The following is a 17,651-nucleotide window of genomic DNA, read 5'->3' as shown; positions in this document are numbered from 1 at the left end:
GGAATGCATTTATTACTATGGTAAATCTATTTATCTTTCTCAGCAAGAGTTGCTCTCTATTTTAAGTGTATTATTCAAGAGACTGCAATTGAAAAATTGATTTTCAAAAAAAAAAAGTATTTGCATACTGGTGCAATAATAGTACATATATCTTACTCATGTTGCTCTTATTCAGAGGTACAGCTATTCAGGCAGTCTCTCTCAGTTTGGAGACATTTAAGTGTGTTTCACAATGACATCTGCCATTGTAGCCAGCTTTGGGAGGATCTGGAGACCATATTCTGACTCTACAAATGTCATGGGAGGGTCTTCAAGATCAAAATAAAATGACAATAAGGTCACTTTGTTTTGGAAAGAATACTACTTCTATTTTTAAAATTGTGTGTGTGTGTGTGTGTGTGTGTGTTATGTTTTGCTTCCACAATGTACACTTTTGTATATGTATGTTCATTTCTATAAACATAAAATTCTTTCTCAATAGTTCTGAAGGCCTTGGGGAATGACATGCATTTCATACTCTACATGGTTATTACTTCTGATGCAGATGTATCCTGTAGGTTCAGTGGAGACAACTATAATTGAATATTACAAAAACACTCACAATTTAAGTCCCATTGTATATTTTTTACCAACAATACATCAACAATACAACAAGTTATACATTAATTTGGACACATATGCAATATCCCTCAAGTTTGAAGCATTCAATGAGATGCCAGTCCATAACTTTGAGTGCAGGATTCTTCTTCCTATATTGCTAAGTTGTACTGCAATACTAGGTGCAACTCTTAAATCTAAAAATTAAAAAAGAGGCAAAAGCAGTGTAGAAATTGAACAGCAACATAGATCTCATCATTTTGTTTCCCTTCTAAATATATAGCTGAAAATCTGACAACCTTATTCAAAGTGAAAATGGCCTACCACTTAGCCTTGGTAACTACAACTTCTTTCCAATTCTCCTTCTCAACTCTTCCAATTAGTAGAGCAACATCCTTGGGGTTTCTCCACCCTTTCGGCCAAACCAGTACTTATAGGGGTTGCACAGACATATTCAGATATATTACTATGAATATTCTAAAGATATCTATTCTCTATATTAAAAAGCAGTGACCAAACTTTTGGGCATGTTCAATTTATTGTTAAATATTATATGAAACAAGATTTCATCTCAAGCACTAAAGAAATAATTTATTTATTAATTCCTCAAAATAGACCTCAAAATTGAAAAAGAATCGTTTCAGTCATGGATTAGCAGCATGTCAAGGGGGTGGTTTCGTATGCTCTCCAAACAGCAGAGGTATCAAACCACCCCATCTCCGTCCCCTCCTGCCATGCCATGGTAACACTGCCCAGTCCAAGCTTTTCACTGGAATTACTGCTCTGGGACTGTAGGGCCACCCAGTAGATTGTACTATGGCTACAGATCTGGACCTGACATTTCAGCCAGCATCATCTGGAAATTGAAGGAAAAAAACATATTACATGACACTCCCACCAAGTTTCACAGAACAAACATACCTCTTGAAAGCAGCAGACTTCCATCATTCTATCCACTGAATGCCCTGCTGGCTCAGACCCAAAGCAGAAGCAGTTGATGCTGCCCCAGTCCTGGAAGAGTGTGTACCAAAGTTGACACCCTGAAAACCCAACTGCTGCAATGCCTTGGAAGTAACTGACCAAAACGTTTATAGGTGATGGAAGGGCTCATGGCCTGCAGGTTATAGGTAATGAAAGGGCTCAGGGCCATTGCCCCACAGGCAAACCAGTAACTTGCAAGACCAGTAACTCAAAGCCTCCACTAATGATGAAAGTCTCTGCTGCAGCAGCTTCTTGTCCCACGTGAGAACCCCCTACACCCCATGACCATCCCAGTGCAGGATAATCCATCCTACTGTGAATTCAGCAGACTCACTTGGTGAACTATACACTGCTTTGCTGTTATCACTGGTGATAGTAGACATCATGTCCACTGTACTGTTCCCAGATGATGTGCTAGTTTTCCCTCTATCGTATTGCTTATTTGATCCATAGCTCTTGAGTCAAGATGAGACATAGCTATGGATCAAGAGTAGACAAATCATCGTATTAAAAGAATCCTTGCCACCCTTCCTTGAAGCCTGACCCTTTTCACCAGGAGGGGAGGATACTATTTTCCCAATTCCTCAGTTTTGGCTAAGATTAAAGCTATTAAAGCTTTCCTGCTTCATCCCCAGATGAAGGGAAGGAAATAGGAAACAGAAGCTTATCCATTTTTTTCTGGCAGAGGGCTTGCCCTTGGCTGAACCAGAAGCATTTTTGGGAGCCATAGTCAAAAGCCATAGTAATTGGCACCATATCCCACAGTACCTGCTGTTGGTTGGCAGTAACCAGGGCTATTTGCCTAGATTCCAAGATCAAAAGGGATCTGACTGATAATTCTTTGAGATAATGAATTAATCCTGTTCAAAACACAGTCATTGGAGATGATTGACAACTAATTTGCTCTGTTAATGTAAACAATCACCCAGCACTATTGAGTAATGCAGGTAAGCTTGCTAAACAAGTAAATTTGGTAAACTGATCTTGAATCAAATCCAACAGTCAATATTGATAGCTTTCTTGCTGCAAAGTTTTAACCCAATCAAATGAACCGATTTGAATAATTAATTAGGAAATCGAATCAAATGGCTCATTCTTACTAAACAATGAATTTAATCAATTAACTCATTTTACTAATTAACCAATCAATTCAATCAAAATGACTTCAATTAACCAATTAATTAACCACTCCTTTTTAAAGCAACCAAGTCTGAATGAAAGCCAGACTAAATCAACTAAATGGATTCAAATAGAATTCAAGATAATTTAATTAAGGACCTTATTGCAACAACAAAAAACCCAATTGATCCCTAACACGATACAGTTGCCTTTTGGTTGCTAGTTATTATCACATGTAATTTGCCACTGCGGCCGCTGAGCAGCTGCATCCTGGTTGCATCCAGAATCCCAGCTGCATTTCGGAGGCCATTTTTCCAAGTTGGGAGCTTCCTGGCTCGGAAAAGCAGCCTCTGAAGCTCAGCTGGGACCCAGGATGCAACTGGGATGGAGCTGCCCAGCAGCAGCAGCAGCAAATTTCATGTGATAATATCCGGTAGCAACCCAAAAGGCAACTGTATCCCTTCACAAACCTCAAGAATGGAGAGCAGAAAGGAATCTTGATGTTTCTGATAAACAGTTAGCACCTGGACAGCAGACCAGCAACTGCACAAGTTGCTATCACAACTATTGTCACTATAATAAGATGGATTTTGTATTCTATTGAAAATACAGCAATTATTTACCAATTTGCATCTATAAATATGTTAGCTATACCAATTGTATGTCCTTTCCTGTTGCTGATGACCATTATACGTCTCTCCTTATCTGAGCTGGGAAGGTGAGAATTTTAATATAATGCAGTTGGCCATCCATACCCATGGATTCTGCATCCATGGATTCAACCATTCTTGGCTTGAAAATATTCCATAATATTCTGAAAAGCAACACTTGATTTTGCCATTTTATATAAGGGACACCATTTTACTAACCCATTGCATATAATGGGACTTGAGCACCACAAATTTTGTTATCCATGGGGGGTCCTGGAACCAAACCTCAGCGGATACCAAGGACCCACTATATACAACTTCACAAGACACTTGTGTTGTTTGAAGATGAAAGGCATATTGTAACTAGTGATAAAACCTGAATGCACTGTTCAAACAACAGCAATCTGTTTCTGAAACCCATTTTAGCATGCATATGACATGCTAAACAACAATATGACAATAGGAAAGCTTTTAGGGAAACAACTGAAAGATCATTTCTGATTTTTATTTCTTTGTAACCTGTCAAAAGGGTAACATTATTATTAAGTGTATACTGCTCTTGTTAGTTGGCAATCATGTTTTGTAAACCCAAGATAAAATCAGAGTGATGTGAAGAATGTAGAAGAGCAAAAAATAGTAATGACTGGTGGTAAGGGCAGACTTTACCACTGATGACAGATTATGATGGTGGATGAGTACAATGCTTTATTATTATCCAATTGCTTCTTGGATGAATGTTGTCCTTGTGGTAAAATGTTTTATAAAAGGTAATTTCCTTTTGAAATACATTACTTAACTTGTGTTCCCTATGATCGGTTTTATAAGATGAAAGCAAAAAGGGCTCAGATGGTGAATACTTTTCCCCACTAAACCCTTCACTATGACTGGAGTTATATTTATATCTATAAGAACTAGAATTTGGATGTCCATTTGGATTTCAGTTTGGATATCACTTTATTTTTCACGTTTTCTGTAACATTTTTGTTAACATTTAATATATTACGGCACTAAAATGTTATATATCATTGTTAGATTTTTTTGTTATGTTATTTATTAGAAATAATATATTGCTGTCTAACCCGAGGCTTCAGGACAGAGCAATTTTAAAATAAAAATGATATAACAGAGTTTCTCATGTATATCAGTGCTCCGGGTATTTTAAAATCTCTTCTTCTAGCCATCTCGAACCTGTCTTTTTACAGACTTTTCAGCTCTCCATAATTCCCATTAGAAGACGTATTTATTGCCACCAAACCTTTATAGATTCATTTTCTTCCTCGGTTCTACCAAAGTCTGTCCCAGTTCACCTCATTTATTGCAGTTATATTGCTATCCTGATATATTTTCATTTCCTTTCCTGACTATTATGAGGACCTGGTATTCACCCTTTCTGTCGCTTTTTTTCTCAACACCTTTCAGCAGGCTCTGATGATCTGCCTGCACATTCCATTAATAAATTATAGCCTTGACTCATTCCTTTCAAAGCATTATTGTTTTTATAAAAATCTGAAGCATTTGAACTGTCCTACACACCTTTTTAACTATATACCTATCTTGCCAGTATGTCATAATGGTTTGTGGTATCATGCTGGTAAATGTTGAATGCATGTGCCTAATTAGGTGTGCATGTTTTCTGTAAAGCCAGTTGCTGCCAAGATTTCAAAAAGTACATAGAAATGTCCAAAAGCTAAGGGAGTATAGAACAACTTTTTGAAAGCATAGTGTTTAATTGTGTGATATGTAATTAACATGGTAAGAACAAAAATTGGGAAACCTAAACTCTCAGAATCCTCTGATACTGACAAATTCTGCATTGTGAATATGTTGAATGCAACTTTACTAGATCTGTCATTTGGTAAATATGCAGAGATATCTTTGAACAAAACTAATTATTTGCAGAAAAATATAATCATGATTCCTCTACAAATATATACGTGTATTGGAATTCAGCACACATTTGAAATCATTTGCAAACTCAGTTTGAAATAATTTACATTACTACTTTCCAATTATTTATATGATCCTGTTCAAATCCAGTGACTGTGTGAATAATGTACAGATGGATTTTAGAGTAGGAGATATGCTACAGAGCCATGAAGGCATCTAGACCATGGCCACATGGGTGGAAGGGGTGGGAAGGGAGGTTCTTGCTGATTTATTCCCGAGTGCTTCTTTTTCTTTTTTCTTTTTAAATTTCCTATCAATCAACCAATTAAATCAACGAGAGGCAGAAATACTCATACTCACTTGATGCTGACATAATCAAAAGATTTGTTCAAAATGGAGGAACTTTTATCTAGCAAATCTTAAACTGCCCCATCCACATAGCAGCTTTGTTTTGGTACTTGCCCCTGGTAGTAGCTTTTTTTGTCTGTAGATATTTTCAAAGATTTTAGATTGTACGCCATAGGGAGGTTTTTATTTGTATCTTTTTATCGATCTACACATCTATCTACCTATCTTTTCATCTGTTTTTAAATATGATGTAGAAGGAACATATGTCAGTTTGCATTGCTACAATCTAAAAAATAAAAATAATGTTAAATAATGCTTTTTCGTATATCAATCCATTTAACAGGCCAGATCCAGTATTATGGACAAAGGATGGTGGAGAATTACCAGATCCAGAAAGAATGATTGTCAACGGTAGGGAGCTAAACATTAATTTCCTAAATAAAACGGACAATGGTACATATCGATGTGAAGCAGAAAATTCTATTGGCCTAAACAGCGCAGAATATGTTCTAATAATACATGGTGAGTACCTTCTTCTCTATCACTTAAATGATGGTGTGCATTGACATGTGCTTTGATGAATTTAGTTGGCTTAATTTAATATTGTTTTCACCCTATCTTTCTAAAGTTGGCTGTGTTTTATTTTTAGTGTTTCATTCAGCTTCAGGCTGCTGGCTGAGACTATTTACCAGGTCATGATTTTGAAAATGTGCTTGATGGAAGTTACTTTCATAATTGAATAAGTAACAGAGAAAGGATCTAATTGTAAGTTCTGAAGAAAATACGTTAATAGTTTTCTAACAATGGATAATATATTTCTCATAATATCAGATTATAGCTACAAAATGTGTTGAGGAAGAACTATATCTGAATGGCAGAAAGAAAAAAATAGAGAAAAACATCAGAATTATTAAGAACAACTATAATAATTGCAGAAAGTAGTCTTCAGGGTCTCCAAAATTCTTCATCAGTGTGGGTGGTGAAGAAAGGGGGAGAAACAGAGAGGTCCAAAAATTGGCCAGATGTTGTAGCTTTGATGTCTGCTGCTAATTTTAGGCTAAGATGTAGATAGCAAGTGGAATGAATGACTGGCACATGTGCAGTTATTAGATTACACCAGGTTCCTGAAGCAGCATATAATAAGATTCTGTGTTTTGCTCAAGGCAAGAGGTCAAATTCTCAGTTGCCGTGAACCATATATTTTCACAAACTGAAATCCACTATTGCCTTTCCATTGCAGTATGTGGTATTAGGTGGAATTGCTACAACATCTGGCCAAATCCTCACTTTCTTCCTCTACCACTATTTTTTCTGCAACCTAATGTGATGAAGAGTTATAGAGAACTCAAAAACTTGCACATTTTATGCCTTTTTCTGTTTGTTCTAATCAAGGTATTGCTCACTGCTGGATTGTTCTGCTTTTTCCCCCTCTATGAACCAGTATGGCTACATTCATTTCTGTAAAAACATAAATTTTACATTTCAGAGATTAGGACATGCTGTCTACCAATCAACTGCAAAATGTTTCTTCAGTTTAAAGTGACCACTTTGGCTGTACAACTGAAGGCCTCTCATTAACATTATGCTGACTTAGCACTGTGAATTGCAACCAAGGGCCTTGTCCATGGTCTCATGAAAATTCAGGCATGAAATAGGGTTGATATGCCTGCTGTTTCTATAATTTGAAAGGAAGAGTTTGGGGAAAGGAAGAACCACATTCACATAGCTGTGACTAGGAATCCTAAATACAGAAATGTGGTTAGTTAAGAATACACATGCTCTGTGTCCCATGTTTTCTTATTTTTGAAATAATAAGATATACATTTGTCTCTTTTCCTCACTTTAAATTATTGTAGGAAAATATGTATGCAAACGTCAAATAGTTAAGAAACAGAAGATACTTTTGTTGAAATTCTTGTTTGGTGATTCAAGATTATCATGTGGAGAATTTGCATTTGGTGATGCAAGATTCCCAGCAGCATGTTTTCCTCTGTTAGGCAGGTTATCTCTATGAAGTTTGTTCACATTTGTGCTAAGTACTTCTCTACACACCTTCTTAATTAGTCACTTTTGGCTCTGTTGTTGAATTGTACTTTACAGTATCCAAAACCACCGAATGGATTAATGCAGCCCATGCCATAAGATCAGTACTGTGAAATTTATCATTAGTCTGCCAGGTATTCGATAATGGCAGAATCACTGAAATTATGAAAACTCACCAGCCAGGTTTTTAAAAACAAATAAAAAGAAATTGATGAAATATTATTCTCGCCACACATCCTGCACATGATCCCCAAATATTTTGAAACATGACATGCTGAATATAGAATGGTGTATATATTATTCTGTTCCCTTTAGAAAGTTCATGTAGTTACAGTACTTTTCTGTTTGTTTGTTTGGTTGGTTGGTTTATAGACCACTTTATCCTTTTTTAAACAAACAATCTGCCAACATCTTAAATACCTACTGAGATTGCAATGCTCTATACAGATTGACAGGAATACTGTGCTGAAGCAGGATCAATTATGTCTATGAGCACATCGGATACACTTAATTTAGAAATTTATATTCTACCTTTCTGCAGCAAAAAGTACTCCATAGTACCCAGTAGAGTTGTTCAAAATGGTTTACAAAATATAAAATGGAGGAGGAAGGGGAAAATTAAAAGAGACTTGATGATGTGCCAAACCACATGGGCCTTTGAAGTGCATATAACTCTTGCCTGACTACAGTCCAAGCCAATATAACATCAAACTTTTTGGTAATAAAATGATGGAAACATTGAGTCCACTTGTTAAAAATACTTAGGGAAACCAAGAGTTAGAACTTTCTGGGTGAGGGGAGGGAATCTTACTAAGTGTTTGAAAATCAATTTTTCTATACCATTATGAAATACATGTTTTAGATGGCTTCTCACCCCCAACCCTCATTAAAAAAAACTAGTTAGTTGCTTGCACCAATTGATTTGATTATCTGGTTCAATGGGAGTCAGAGATATGCTTCATTATCAAGATTATGTTGTGACGGTTAAGTTTGATTATTTGGTAGTCTGTGCCAGCACATCTTTCAAATTATCTAGTTGAAAGCTGGCCTTGCTGCCATTTTCCTGTAATGCATAGCACAGATTTTTCTTAATTAAATTTCTGCAAATATAGATACAGAACCACAGAGGGTAATTGCATGCATATATATTCCATAACACTGTAGGTCTTCTAAAACAGGATGACGCAGAATGTTCCTGGTAGTTTTTTTTTTTTTAATCCAGTGTTTAGCAGTGTTTGAGATCAAATGCTTCTTCAGTACAATTTGATTATTAAGATAATTTTAGACAATTTCCTGTTCTTCCTTTTGAGCAATGAGTTTAGATGTACAGCTTTATGAAGTGTACCAAGTGGAACAGAATTCCCCTCTCCTCTTTCTTACTTCGTAATCTGAAAATTGAAGAAAGGGTTATGCCATTTAATAGAGGGCATAGATTTCCTTATCTTTATTTTGCACAAAAATTGTCTCTAGCGTTTAATATATTCTTCCAGGGGAGAGTTAATAACCACCACAGTTGGGTAAGGGAGTTTATTATTGTCCCTCCCTCCTGTTTCCAGCACCTTGTGAGTTACTTTAGAGAAGACCAAGAAAAACCAAATGAATGTAATTCCTTGCCAAATTATGCTATGAACATATATAAGGGTTACACAAACTTGGTAGTATATTGCTTCTGTTTTTATTTTCCTGTTGGCCACATGACATTACATCATGAAGCAAAGTTTACTGGCATTGTCTGTTGCACCTGGCAAATTGTCTTGTTGTAAAGGCTGGGTGAATGGGAGGGAATGAAATTTGAATTTGGAAAAAAATATGGAGAACCTGTTGCCATTTTGATAACTGCTTATATCTAGACTTACTGTTTTGTATTGATAACTGGGTGATGAGGCTGCTTGGGATTACTAATTTCTCTTTGATGTAGGGTAATGCTAGACCCGAAGAGACAAAACCAATATAATTTAGGAATCCCAACTAAGGGGATAAAGGATATTTACAGCATTATGGCCCATCTGTAGTCTTCACCAACTTTTATTCACATGAATAACTTCAGTTGGTGCCTCTATTTTATTTTACTTCCCTCACTTTTTATTAGCAACTCTCTACCTTTCAGTATAAAGCTTTTCATGTTTAACCACATATATTTAACCATGTGTATTTATTCAGTATGGATTCCTTTTGGGAGATACTTTATCTACACAGATTTTAATGAATAACAGAGAGGAATATTTCAGTCTTACATAGTTTCCTCTTCAGAAATAAACATATTAAAATTCAGAATTCACCATATACAAATCAAGGGCAGGCTTTGGGGCAAAATTATGGATTGTGCTACAACCTGTGGATAAGTGAAGGATAACATTTAACATGTAACACATAAATATCTTCCTTTCCTTTTAAAAATTCATACAAGGGACATACTTAAGAAGAGCCAAAAAGAAGGAGAGGATCTGAGGAGTTACAGTTGGGGGGCATGTAAATGGCATTGCTGATCTGTAAATGTTTACATCTATACAAATATGGACAGGGAAAATAATATAAACGATGACAAAGAATGAGAATGTGGGCTGAAAGAAAGGGAGAAGAAAAAGAGTAAAGAAAGCAATCTGCCTCTATGAAGCATACTATATAAGCCTCATGAAGCTTGGCAGCCTCTCTTCAGAAAGGCGTCTATAGTATATCCTATAAAAATAGTTGCTGCAGTCTTGGTTTTGGTGCTATTGCTGATGAATCCACTTGATTGGAAAAAATGTGAGGAGGGAGGGAGGGAAAGAGGGAAGGCTGCTTTTCTTTCTCTGGTTTGGGCCAGGGAGAGATAATGAGGTGGGAGTACTGCTTTCACCAAAAGGGGGTTCTCACCTCTGCTCTTTGTCACTGCCTTTGTGGTGGGTCCTTATTCCAGCATTGACTTGTGTATAAATCAACACAAATTTGGGGGATTAATTTTTTGTCAAAAAAAAAATTCAACTTATATACAAATATATATGGTATAGTATACTGTATATGGTATAGAAATCTTGTATTTTTACAGTCCTGATATCTGCGCAGTTTGAATTTGAACTGTATAGAAATGTTGTGCTGCATCAGACCAATAGTCAATCTTTTCTAATGTTCAAATAAAAAATAATACTAAGATGAAGAAAATATTTTGCTCCCTTAATGACTAACCAGTTGCTTCTGGAAAGTCCATCAGCAGAATAATATGAGTTCCATTTTGTTTCCAGCATTTGGTATTTAAAGAGATACTGCCTCTATGTAAAGTGATATGTAGCCAACATAGAAATCCCTGTGACTCCCTGTGTCTATGTAGTGGGTGAGCCCATTGACTGTCTATTGGGTTCCATTAATTCTTCTTATGCTTCTTTTGTTTCAGTGGTCTTTAGCATATGGAATAAGTAAGAATGTTCTTGGAAATGTATGCGTTTATGATACATTTGTATATGATTTATCTTATTTCTTGTACATCCTTTCATAAGAAGCTTGGGATTTTTTTAAAAACTCTTCAGTGTTGAGGAAGACCCTACATCCCCAAATGTGAGGGCGTTAGAATAGGATTTGTTCTACATTCTCTTGTTTAGTTTGTGCTTTATTGTTTGCACACTTTTTTCCCCCACATTCCGATCTTGCTTATTTTCAATCACAGTAATATTTTTTCCTTCCAGCTTTCATTATCGAGCTCTTTGGAGTCACCTATCTGTCTTTTATTCCCTTTCCTGAGAACACTTCTCTCAGTGGAACCATATCTGCTAATTCCCTCAATTTCCAAAGTTATCTTCAAAATTCAGGAGAGATTTAGACAGCTTTAGCGCAAGCAGAGGCTTGACTTAAATGAAAATGTGTAGTTTATCATAATTAGAGATTAAGCGTAAGCATAGTGTTTATTCATATTAATTATACAAACAATGTGAACATGGTGATGCTTTAATTGAGGCAGTCTAAAAATAAAAGCATGAGGAAGTAATTGTGTCCCATAATATCCAAGTATGGGTTAATTTTGTTTTAATATTTTTCATTATATATAAAAGAACAACTTAGTACAGACATAGTAGAACTAAGCCAAAAAAGGGACTATGGCATGCTTAAGGCACACCTCTGAGAAAACCTAGGTAGGACTGTGCTGTAAAAGATTTAGCTAAATCTTTATAGCACAATCCTACATATGATTTTTCAGAGGTGTGCTTCAGTGATACCATAGTTCCATTTTGGCCTGATTCTACCATATCTGTTAACACTATTAGCTTACCTGTATTCCCAACTTCAATTTTTATAAAGAAGCAAGTTTCATGTCCTTCTATAAGCAGAGATACCAGGCAAAATCTGTCTCATACAATTACTCCCTATTGTCGGAAATGAATATTCACCCATTTTTATGTGTGCATTTAGTCAAAGTGCATGATCAACATATACATGACTTTACAAAGTTTAGAGGAAATGGCAGTCCCATTATCAATGGAATAGACTTCATGATTCCTTTTCAAACCATGTTTTGATCTATAACAAGAGAAAACAGTGGGAAAATCTAGACTTTTAGGGCCTATTCACACTATATAATCATAATGCTATGCATTTACTTTAACTGCCATGGTAACATCCTATGGAATCCTGGCATTTGTACTTCAGTAAGTGGCTTTTACAATTGTTAGCCACAGAGATCTAGTGTCACACCAAAATGTAAACCTGAGGATTCCATAAGAAGTTGCGATTCCATAAGAAAGTTGGCACAATAATTGTGTAGTGCAAAGGGGCCTTAGTGTAGCTTTGATTGGATAACAGCATTTCTTCTAAAAAACAAAAGATAGTAGGAAAGTCATGAGTTCATATACTTCATTTGCATTAACAAATGCAAATTTTTATTTAAATATAGTTTACATGAAAAATTCTTGAGTGCATTTTTTTACACAAGCTTTGTTTTATGAAAAAGAAACAATGAAACATGCAATTATTTTGCCAATGCAAATAAGGTACACCCTTATTATATTTATGTTGTATATTATATTGGTTCTGACCATTAGAAAGAGTAGATTATTTTAGATCTCAGGTACATCATTATTCCTACATAGATCGTACATCTTAGGTTGAGAGACTGAGGGATCGCTTACACCAGCCAGAATATTCCGAACTGCTCCAGTGCTGCCCTCTCCCCCCCATCATCTCCACACTCTGTAGTGATGCCAAGCAGCTGTCTGCACAACCGTCCCTGTTGTGTCACTGCCACTAGCACAACTCCCTCCTCTAATGTCAGAAACGTGTTGCCCAGTGTTGAGCACATGGTTGGACACCTTGTTGTAACTTTAAGGGAGCAACTTGTATCAGCAGCAGCAGCACCAGGCGATACATCAGGGACATAAGTATAGACAACCGTATGGCATTGTTATGGAGTGATCCAGTTTCTCCTGAACAATTCAGAGGAAAAAACATTTAGGGGGGGAGGGACTAGGGCAGGTTAAGAGTGGAACTGCTTTACACTGTGAAGACAGTCCACACGTGAATCAAGATTTTGACCCTATGTTGTGAAGGTAGGTCAATGTGAGGAAGGAGTGAAACTACATTTGGCCCTCCAGATTTGCAGTCTTGAGACTCACGATTTTGATTATTCGCAAGGTCAAGGCCGCCTCACCCAGGCATTGCTCCTCTCCCTTCCTCCTAGGCTTTTCTCCTCAGGGAAAAAAGCCCAGGAGTTTCATTCCCAGATGGCCAAGCAGTGGCATGGTCAGTAAAGGACAGAGGATCCACCATCCTCCCAGGATCCTTGTCTGCCCCATTGCAGTGCATGGGGTGATTGAGAAAGCAAAGGGAGGAAGAGGATCCATTACCCCAAGTCCCTTTGCCTGCCCCACTACTCCTTAGGATGCCTGTGGGAGGAGGCGATCGAGCAGGCAAAGGGAGGAGGAGGATCCATCCCTCCCCAGGACTCCTTCCCAGCCAGATAGCTGCCTGAGCAGCCCAGGCAGTGATCCAGCTGGGAAAGAGACTTGGGGAGATGGAGGCTGTCCTCCCGTTCCCTGCCCAATTGCCCCCTGGCAAAGGAAGTGATGAGGCTGGGAAAGGGGCAGGGAGCCAGTTAAAGGGATGGGAGGGGGGAAAGAACCATGGGTTCCTGCTCCTCTTTCCCCCTTCACCCCTCCTTTTAACAGGCTTCTGAGTGGGGGTGGAGTTATTCACAAATTTTCCATATTCTCAGGGGGTCTCGTTCCCCTAAACCCCATGAATATGGAGGGGGGATGTATTTTATTTAGCTCGTGCAAATGAGAGGGGGCACCACTATAATGCAGGCCAGTGTTTTTATCCAGCCTCATAACTTTGACTGGCAGAGGGATACATATGATGAGAACAACAGTCCTGTGGGTGAAGAAAGTGGTTAATTGCTTTCCCACTTGTGGAAGATTTGCAGAAATCTTTTGGGTAGTTGGATTTTGGTAATTAGACAAGACATAAATGAAAGTTATCAACCACCCTCCCCCTAAGGCTGTTTCTAATAAACTTCGCATAATGTTGTCCACCTTTACTTCTACATTTAATAACAAATAGACAAACATTTTGAACAGTGGTATGCAGTTGAACTTTCAGGTTGCCAAATAGTATCTTAAATGGTTGCAGGAGAAACTCCATTAGTACACTTTAATTCAGCTAGTTTTGTTTTTCCACCCCAAAATCTTCCTCATTAACACTTCAGCAGACATGTCAGTTTTATTCAATTTACCTATTTCCAGGTCCACTACTCAGTTCCATGGAGAAGCTTCCTGATTCATTTGAAATCTGTGGATTCTTTCAAAAGGGAATATTGTTACTGCTGTTGTTTAGAATGATGATACCAATTGTATCTGTTATGTCTTCCTTAGTGAATTGCCTATGGTAAAAGAGAAAAGGCACACTGGAAAAACATAGCAGGAATACAAAATGTTCCATTGCTTGAATGAAATAGAGTGCAGTTTTGGAATCTTCTTTAAATAAAGTTGTTCAAGTGTCCTTTGGAAGCCAGAATTGTAATGTGGCCTACCTCTTCCTCTGCATGAAAATGGAACCTCTTATTGGGAGGGGGTTGCAAATGTCAGGATGAAGTTTAATATGGTAAGAAATTGCATTTTCCAATCATTTCAGAAGAGATTAGTAGGCTGGTGAATTAAGGATCTAGTTTTGCAGACAGAAAAAAAATGTGTTTCTATCCTTCAACCTGACACACCAGAATCAGAACAGAATGTGAGTCCTGATCCATGAACTCATCCACAAGGTTACCAAATCACTACTGAAAAACTCATATACTGGGAGTATTCCATCAAGCTAATAAATTTGACTATAAGCTAGGCATCAGTTGATCACGTACACCCTCTTTTAAGGTAAACAATCTTCCCCCAGCCCTTGCTAAGTAACCCATTCCCCAAGTCCTTGGTGTCATAGGGAAGCAGACATACTATGTAACCTTCACAATGTCAGCTTGTTTGTCTGGACAAAATTTTATGAGACCAAGACAGACAATTCAAAATAAATGCAACCATTTTTAGTTAGCCCATGTGAAGCTACGTTAGTGTCCCCTTCAAGTACCTCATCTGCTTTCCTTATTCTCTAGTGGCTCCTTCTCCTATTCTTCTACTTGTTGTTTAAGCAATTAAGAAGTTTGAGGAAATAAAAGTAATTTGAGAGTTTGGTAAGGAACATGTGCAATCTAGATGTTGTTGGGTTGCAAATTTTACTTTTCTTAATCAGCAAGTCAATGGCTGTAGGTGGTGAGTGTTGTAGTCCCACATCTGGACAGCTATACATTTTCATCCAATGATCTGGGGCCCAGGAGTATAAAGGGTAACATCCTTGGCTGTACAGAGATCTAGATACCCCCTTTCCCTTATACAATTGGCCATTCTTATACACGGATTTTTTATACACGGATTCAAGCATCCACGGTTTGAAAATGTTCAAAAAAGTGTAAATGTGAAATATCAAACCTTGATTTTCCATTTTTAAAAGGGACATCATTTTGCTATGTCATTATATTCAATGAGACTTGAAGAGAAATATACGGATTTTGTTATACACAGGGGATCTTGTGTATATAACAAGGGTCCACTGTACTTTATTGTACAGCCCTGAACCAGATTGGGACCAAGAAGCAGAGATGAGGGAGGACTAAACTTCCCCCTCCATCTCATTGGTTGTAGATCAGAATTTAAATGGGCACCATTACATTCATATTCTGATTGATGGCTTCCCATAGGCATTTGGTTTGCCATTGTGATAAAGAGAACGATGGGCGAAATAGCCCATTAGTTTAATCCTCTTCTTATGTTCTTAAAACCCTCTCCTATGAAGAATAAAAAGAGGGCACACTGATGACTTAACATGTAAGAAATGTCATATTTCTTAAAATGAGATCTGCACACTCTCCAGTGCAGGTATAACTTTTGAAATGGAAATTTAGGAGATAGGTGGGGAGAAAATATGTTATATGCACGTGTGAAAAAAGACCAACAGCAGAAAATTGATTATATTTGTTACTATTGTTATGGTGTAGAGAAGTCAACATGTTCCTTTCCCATTAATTTAATTAGTGACCATGTTAAATCTAAAATTAAGAATCTAATTTTGCTGAATTAAAACATTTTAATGAAGGGCAAAAATATGACCCCTTAATTTCAGCATTCGTCCATCCTGTTGAGTAAGCTTTGAATACATGATAACAGTTGACTAAATTATATTTGCATTTTGTTTCGGCAGCACATTCTTTTAACTGACTTTTGAAATAAATTATTATAGAAATGGTTATATGTTTTGTGCTGTGATTCAGTCAGGTAGAGAAAGAATTTATGTCATATTTCCATATTTTCCTAATATTAATTTTTAGAGCTATTTATAGAACTAATGGATGGGGCTACATTTCCTGGTTCTTCTTTACTGGGAATAATCAGGTCCATTCCAGTAAACAATAGCAGAATCTGTGGTTCATCTTTGTAGATTAACATACCTTGATGTTTTATAACATGTTTCAATGAACTCTACAAGATTTATTACATACTTTATGCATGTTTCTGCCAAGGTATCCAAGGCATGTGTGTGTTAAAACTTTAAAATACTAAAACAAATGTAACATTATATGGAATAATGGTATTCTCTCAGGCTGATTGAAGGTATGTGTAATAATATGCTGACACAAACTCTCTGATCTGGATTTCCTGCTTTCTCTTAGCCATTTATGTAATCTGTGGGGTATGTAAGGGAGGGTTGCCCCAACATTCCTCAGGAAAGTCTGGCTCATATCTTTTGATTTTAGCTTGAGCTTTAGATTGCCTAAAATGTCACACTTATGCACACTTGCACATTTTTGCTCACCACGGCTAGGATGTCTTTGCCTTTTGGCAAGCAGAATTTATTTTATTTTATTTCAAGGATTTATATCCTGCCTTTCTCCCACAATGGAATTCAAGGCTGGTATGAATAACTGTCAGGGATGCTTTGATTGTGAGTTCCTGCATGGCAGAGGATTGGACTGGATGGCCTTGTGGTCTCTTCCAACTCTATGATTCTATGATTCTATGATCCTTAACATTTATGACAAGTTGCCTCAATGGTTGAGCACTGCCTAGGATTGTTGTATGCCATGCTTTTGCTGCTTGGAATACCTTGTTGGGATACAGAATATGCTGGAGGCTTGTTTTTCTTATGTACACAGCCTTGATGCTTTAATTTCTGTTTGACCGCATGTACTATTACTTCTTCCAAGAAAGTTTGAGCTTGGTGAGTTATGAGGGTCTGTGTTCTGCAGATATCTACAGTCTCTTCAAGGGTGAGAATTTTTTTTTCCCTCCTAAAAGTCTCATCTTGAGTTTACTGTCACTTATGTTGAAGCCAATCTGGTCCTTGAGCATTATGGAGCTTATTGCTTTATACTCTTAAAATGGGGCTAGGTTGCTTTGAATGCGGTCCCTGCATTCTGGGAATTGTAGTTTAGGAAGGGGCACTTAGACTATTGAGCCAGACAGCCCTTAAGCCTCACTCAACTACAAACCCCAAAATGCAACAGGATGCAGGGACCACATTTAAAAT

At 37.2% G+C, this 17,651-nt stretch overlaps 1 protein-coding gene across 2 annotated transcripts in view; it reads left to right on the top strand.

Moving 5' to 3' along the window:
• CADM2 (cell adhesion molecule 2) overlaps nt 1–17,651 on the top strand; it is a 576,201-nt gene that overhangs the window by 486,806 nt on the left and 71,744 nt on the right. For both annotated transcript variants that reach the window (XM_042460622.1, XM_042460621.1), the window contains exon 7: nt 5,926–6,104. In XM_042460622.1, coding sequence (XP_042316556.1) covers nt 5,926–6,104 — 179 coding nt within the window. The remainder of the gene's footprint in view (nt 1–5,925; nt 6,105–17,651) is intronic.

This window comes from Sceloporus undulatus, chromosome 3 (assembly GCF_019175285.1).
Source record: "Sceloporus undulatus isolate JIND9_A2432 ecotype Alabama chromosome 3, SceUnd_v1.1, whole genome shotgun sequence".
Taxonomy (NCBI): domain Eukaryota; kingdom Metazoa; phylum Chordata; class Lepidosauria; order Squamata; family Phrynosomatidae; genus Sceloporus; species Sceloporus undulatus.
Note: the sequence above shows the minus strand (reverse complement) of the source record. Positions and strands in the feature narration are given on the sequence as shown.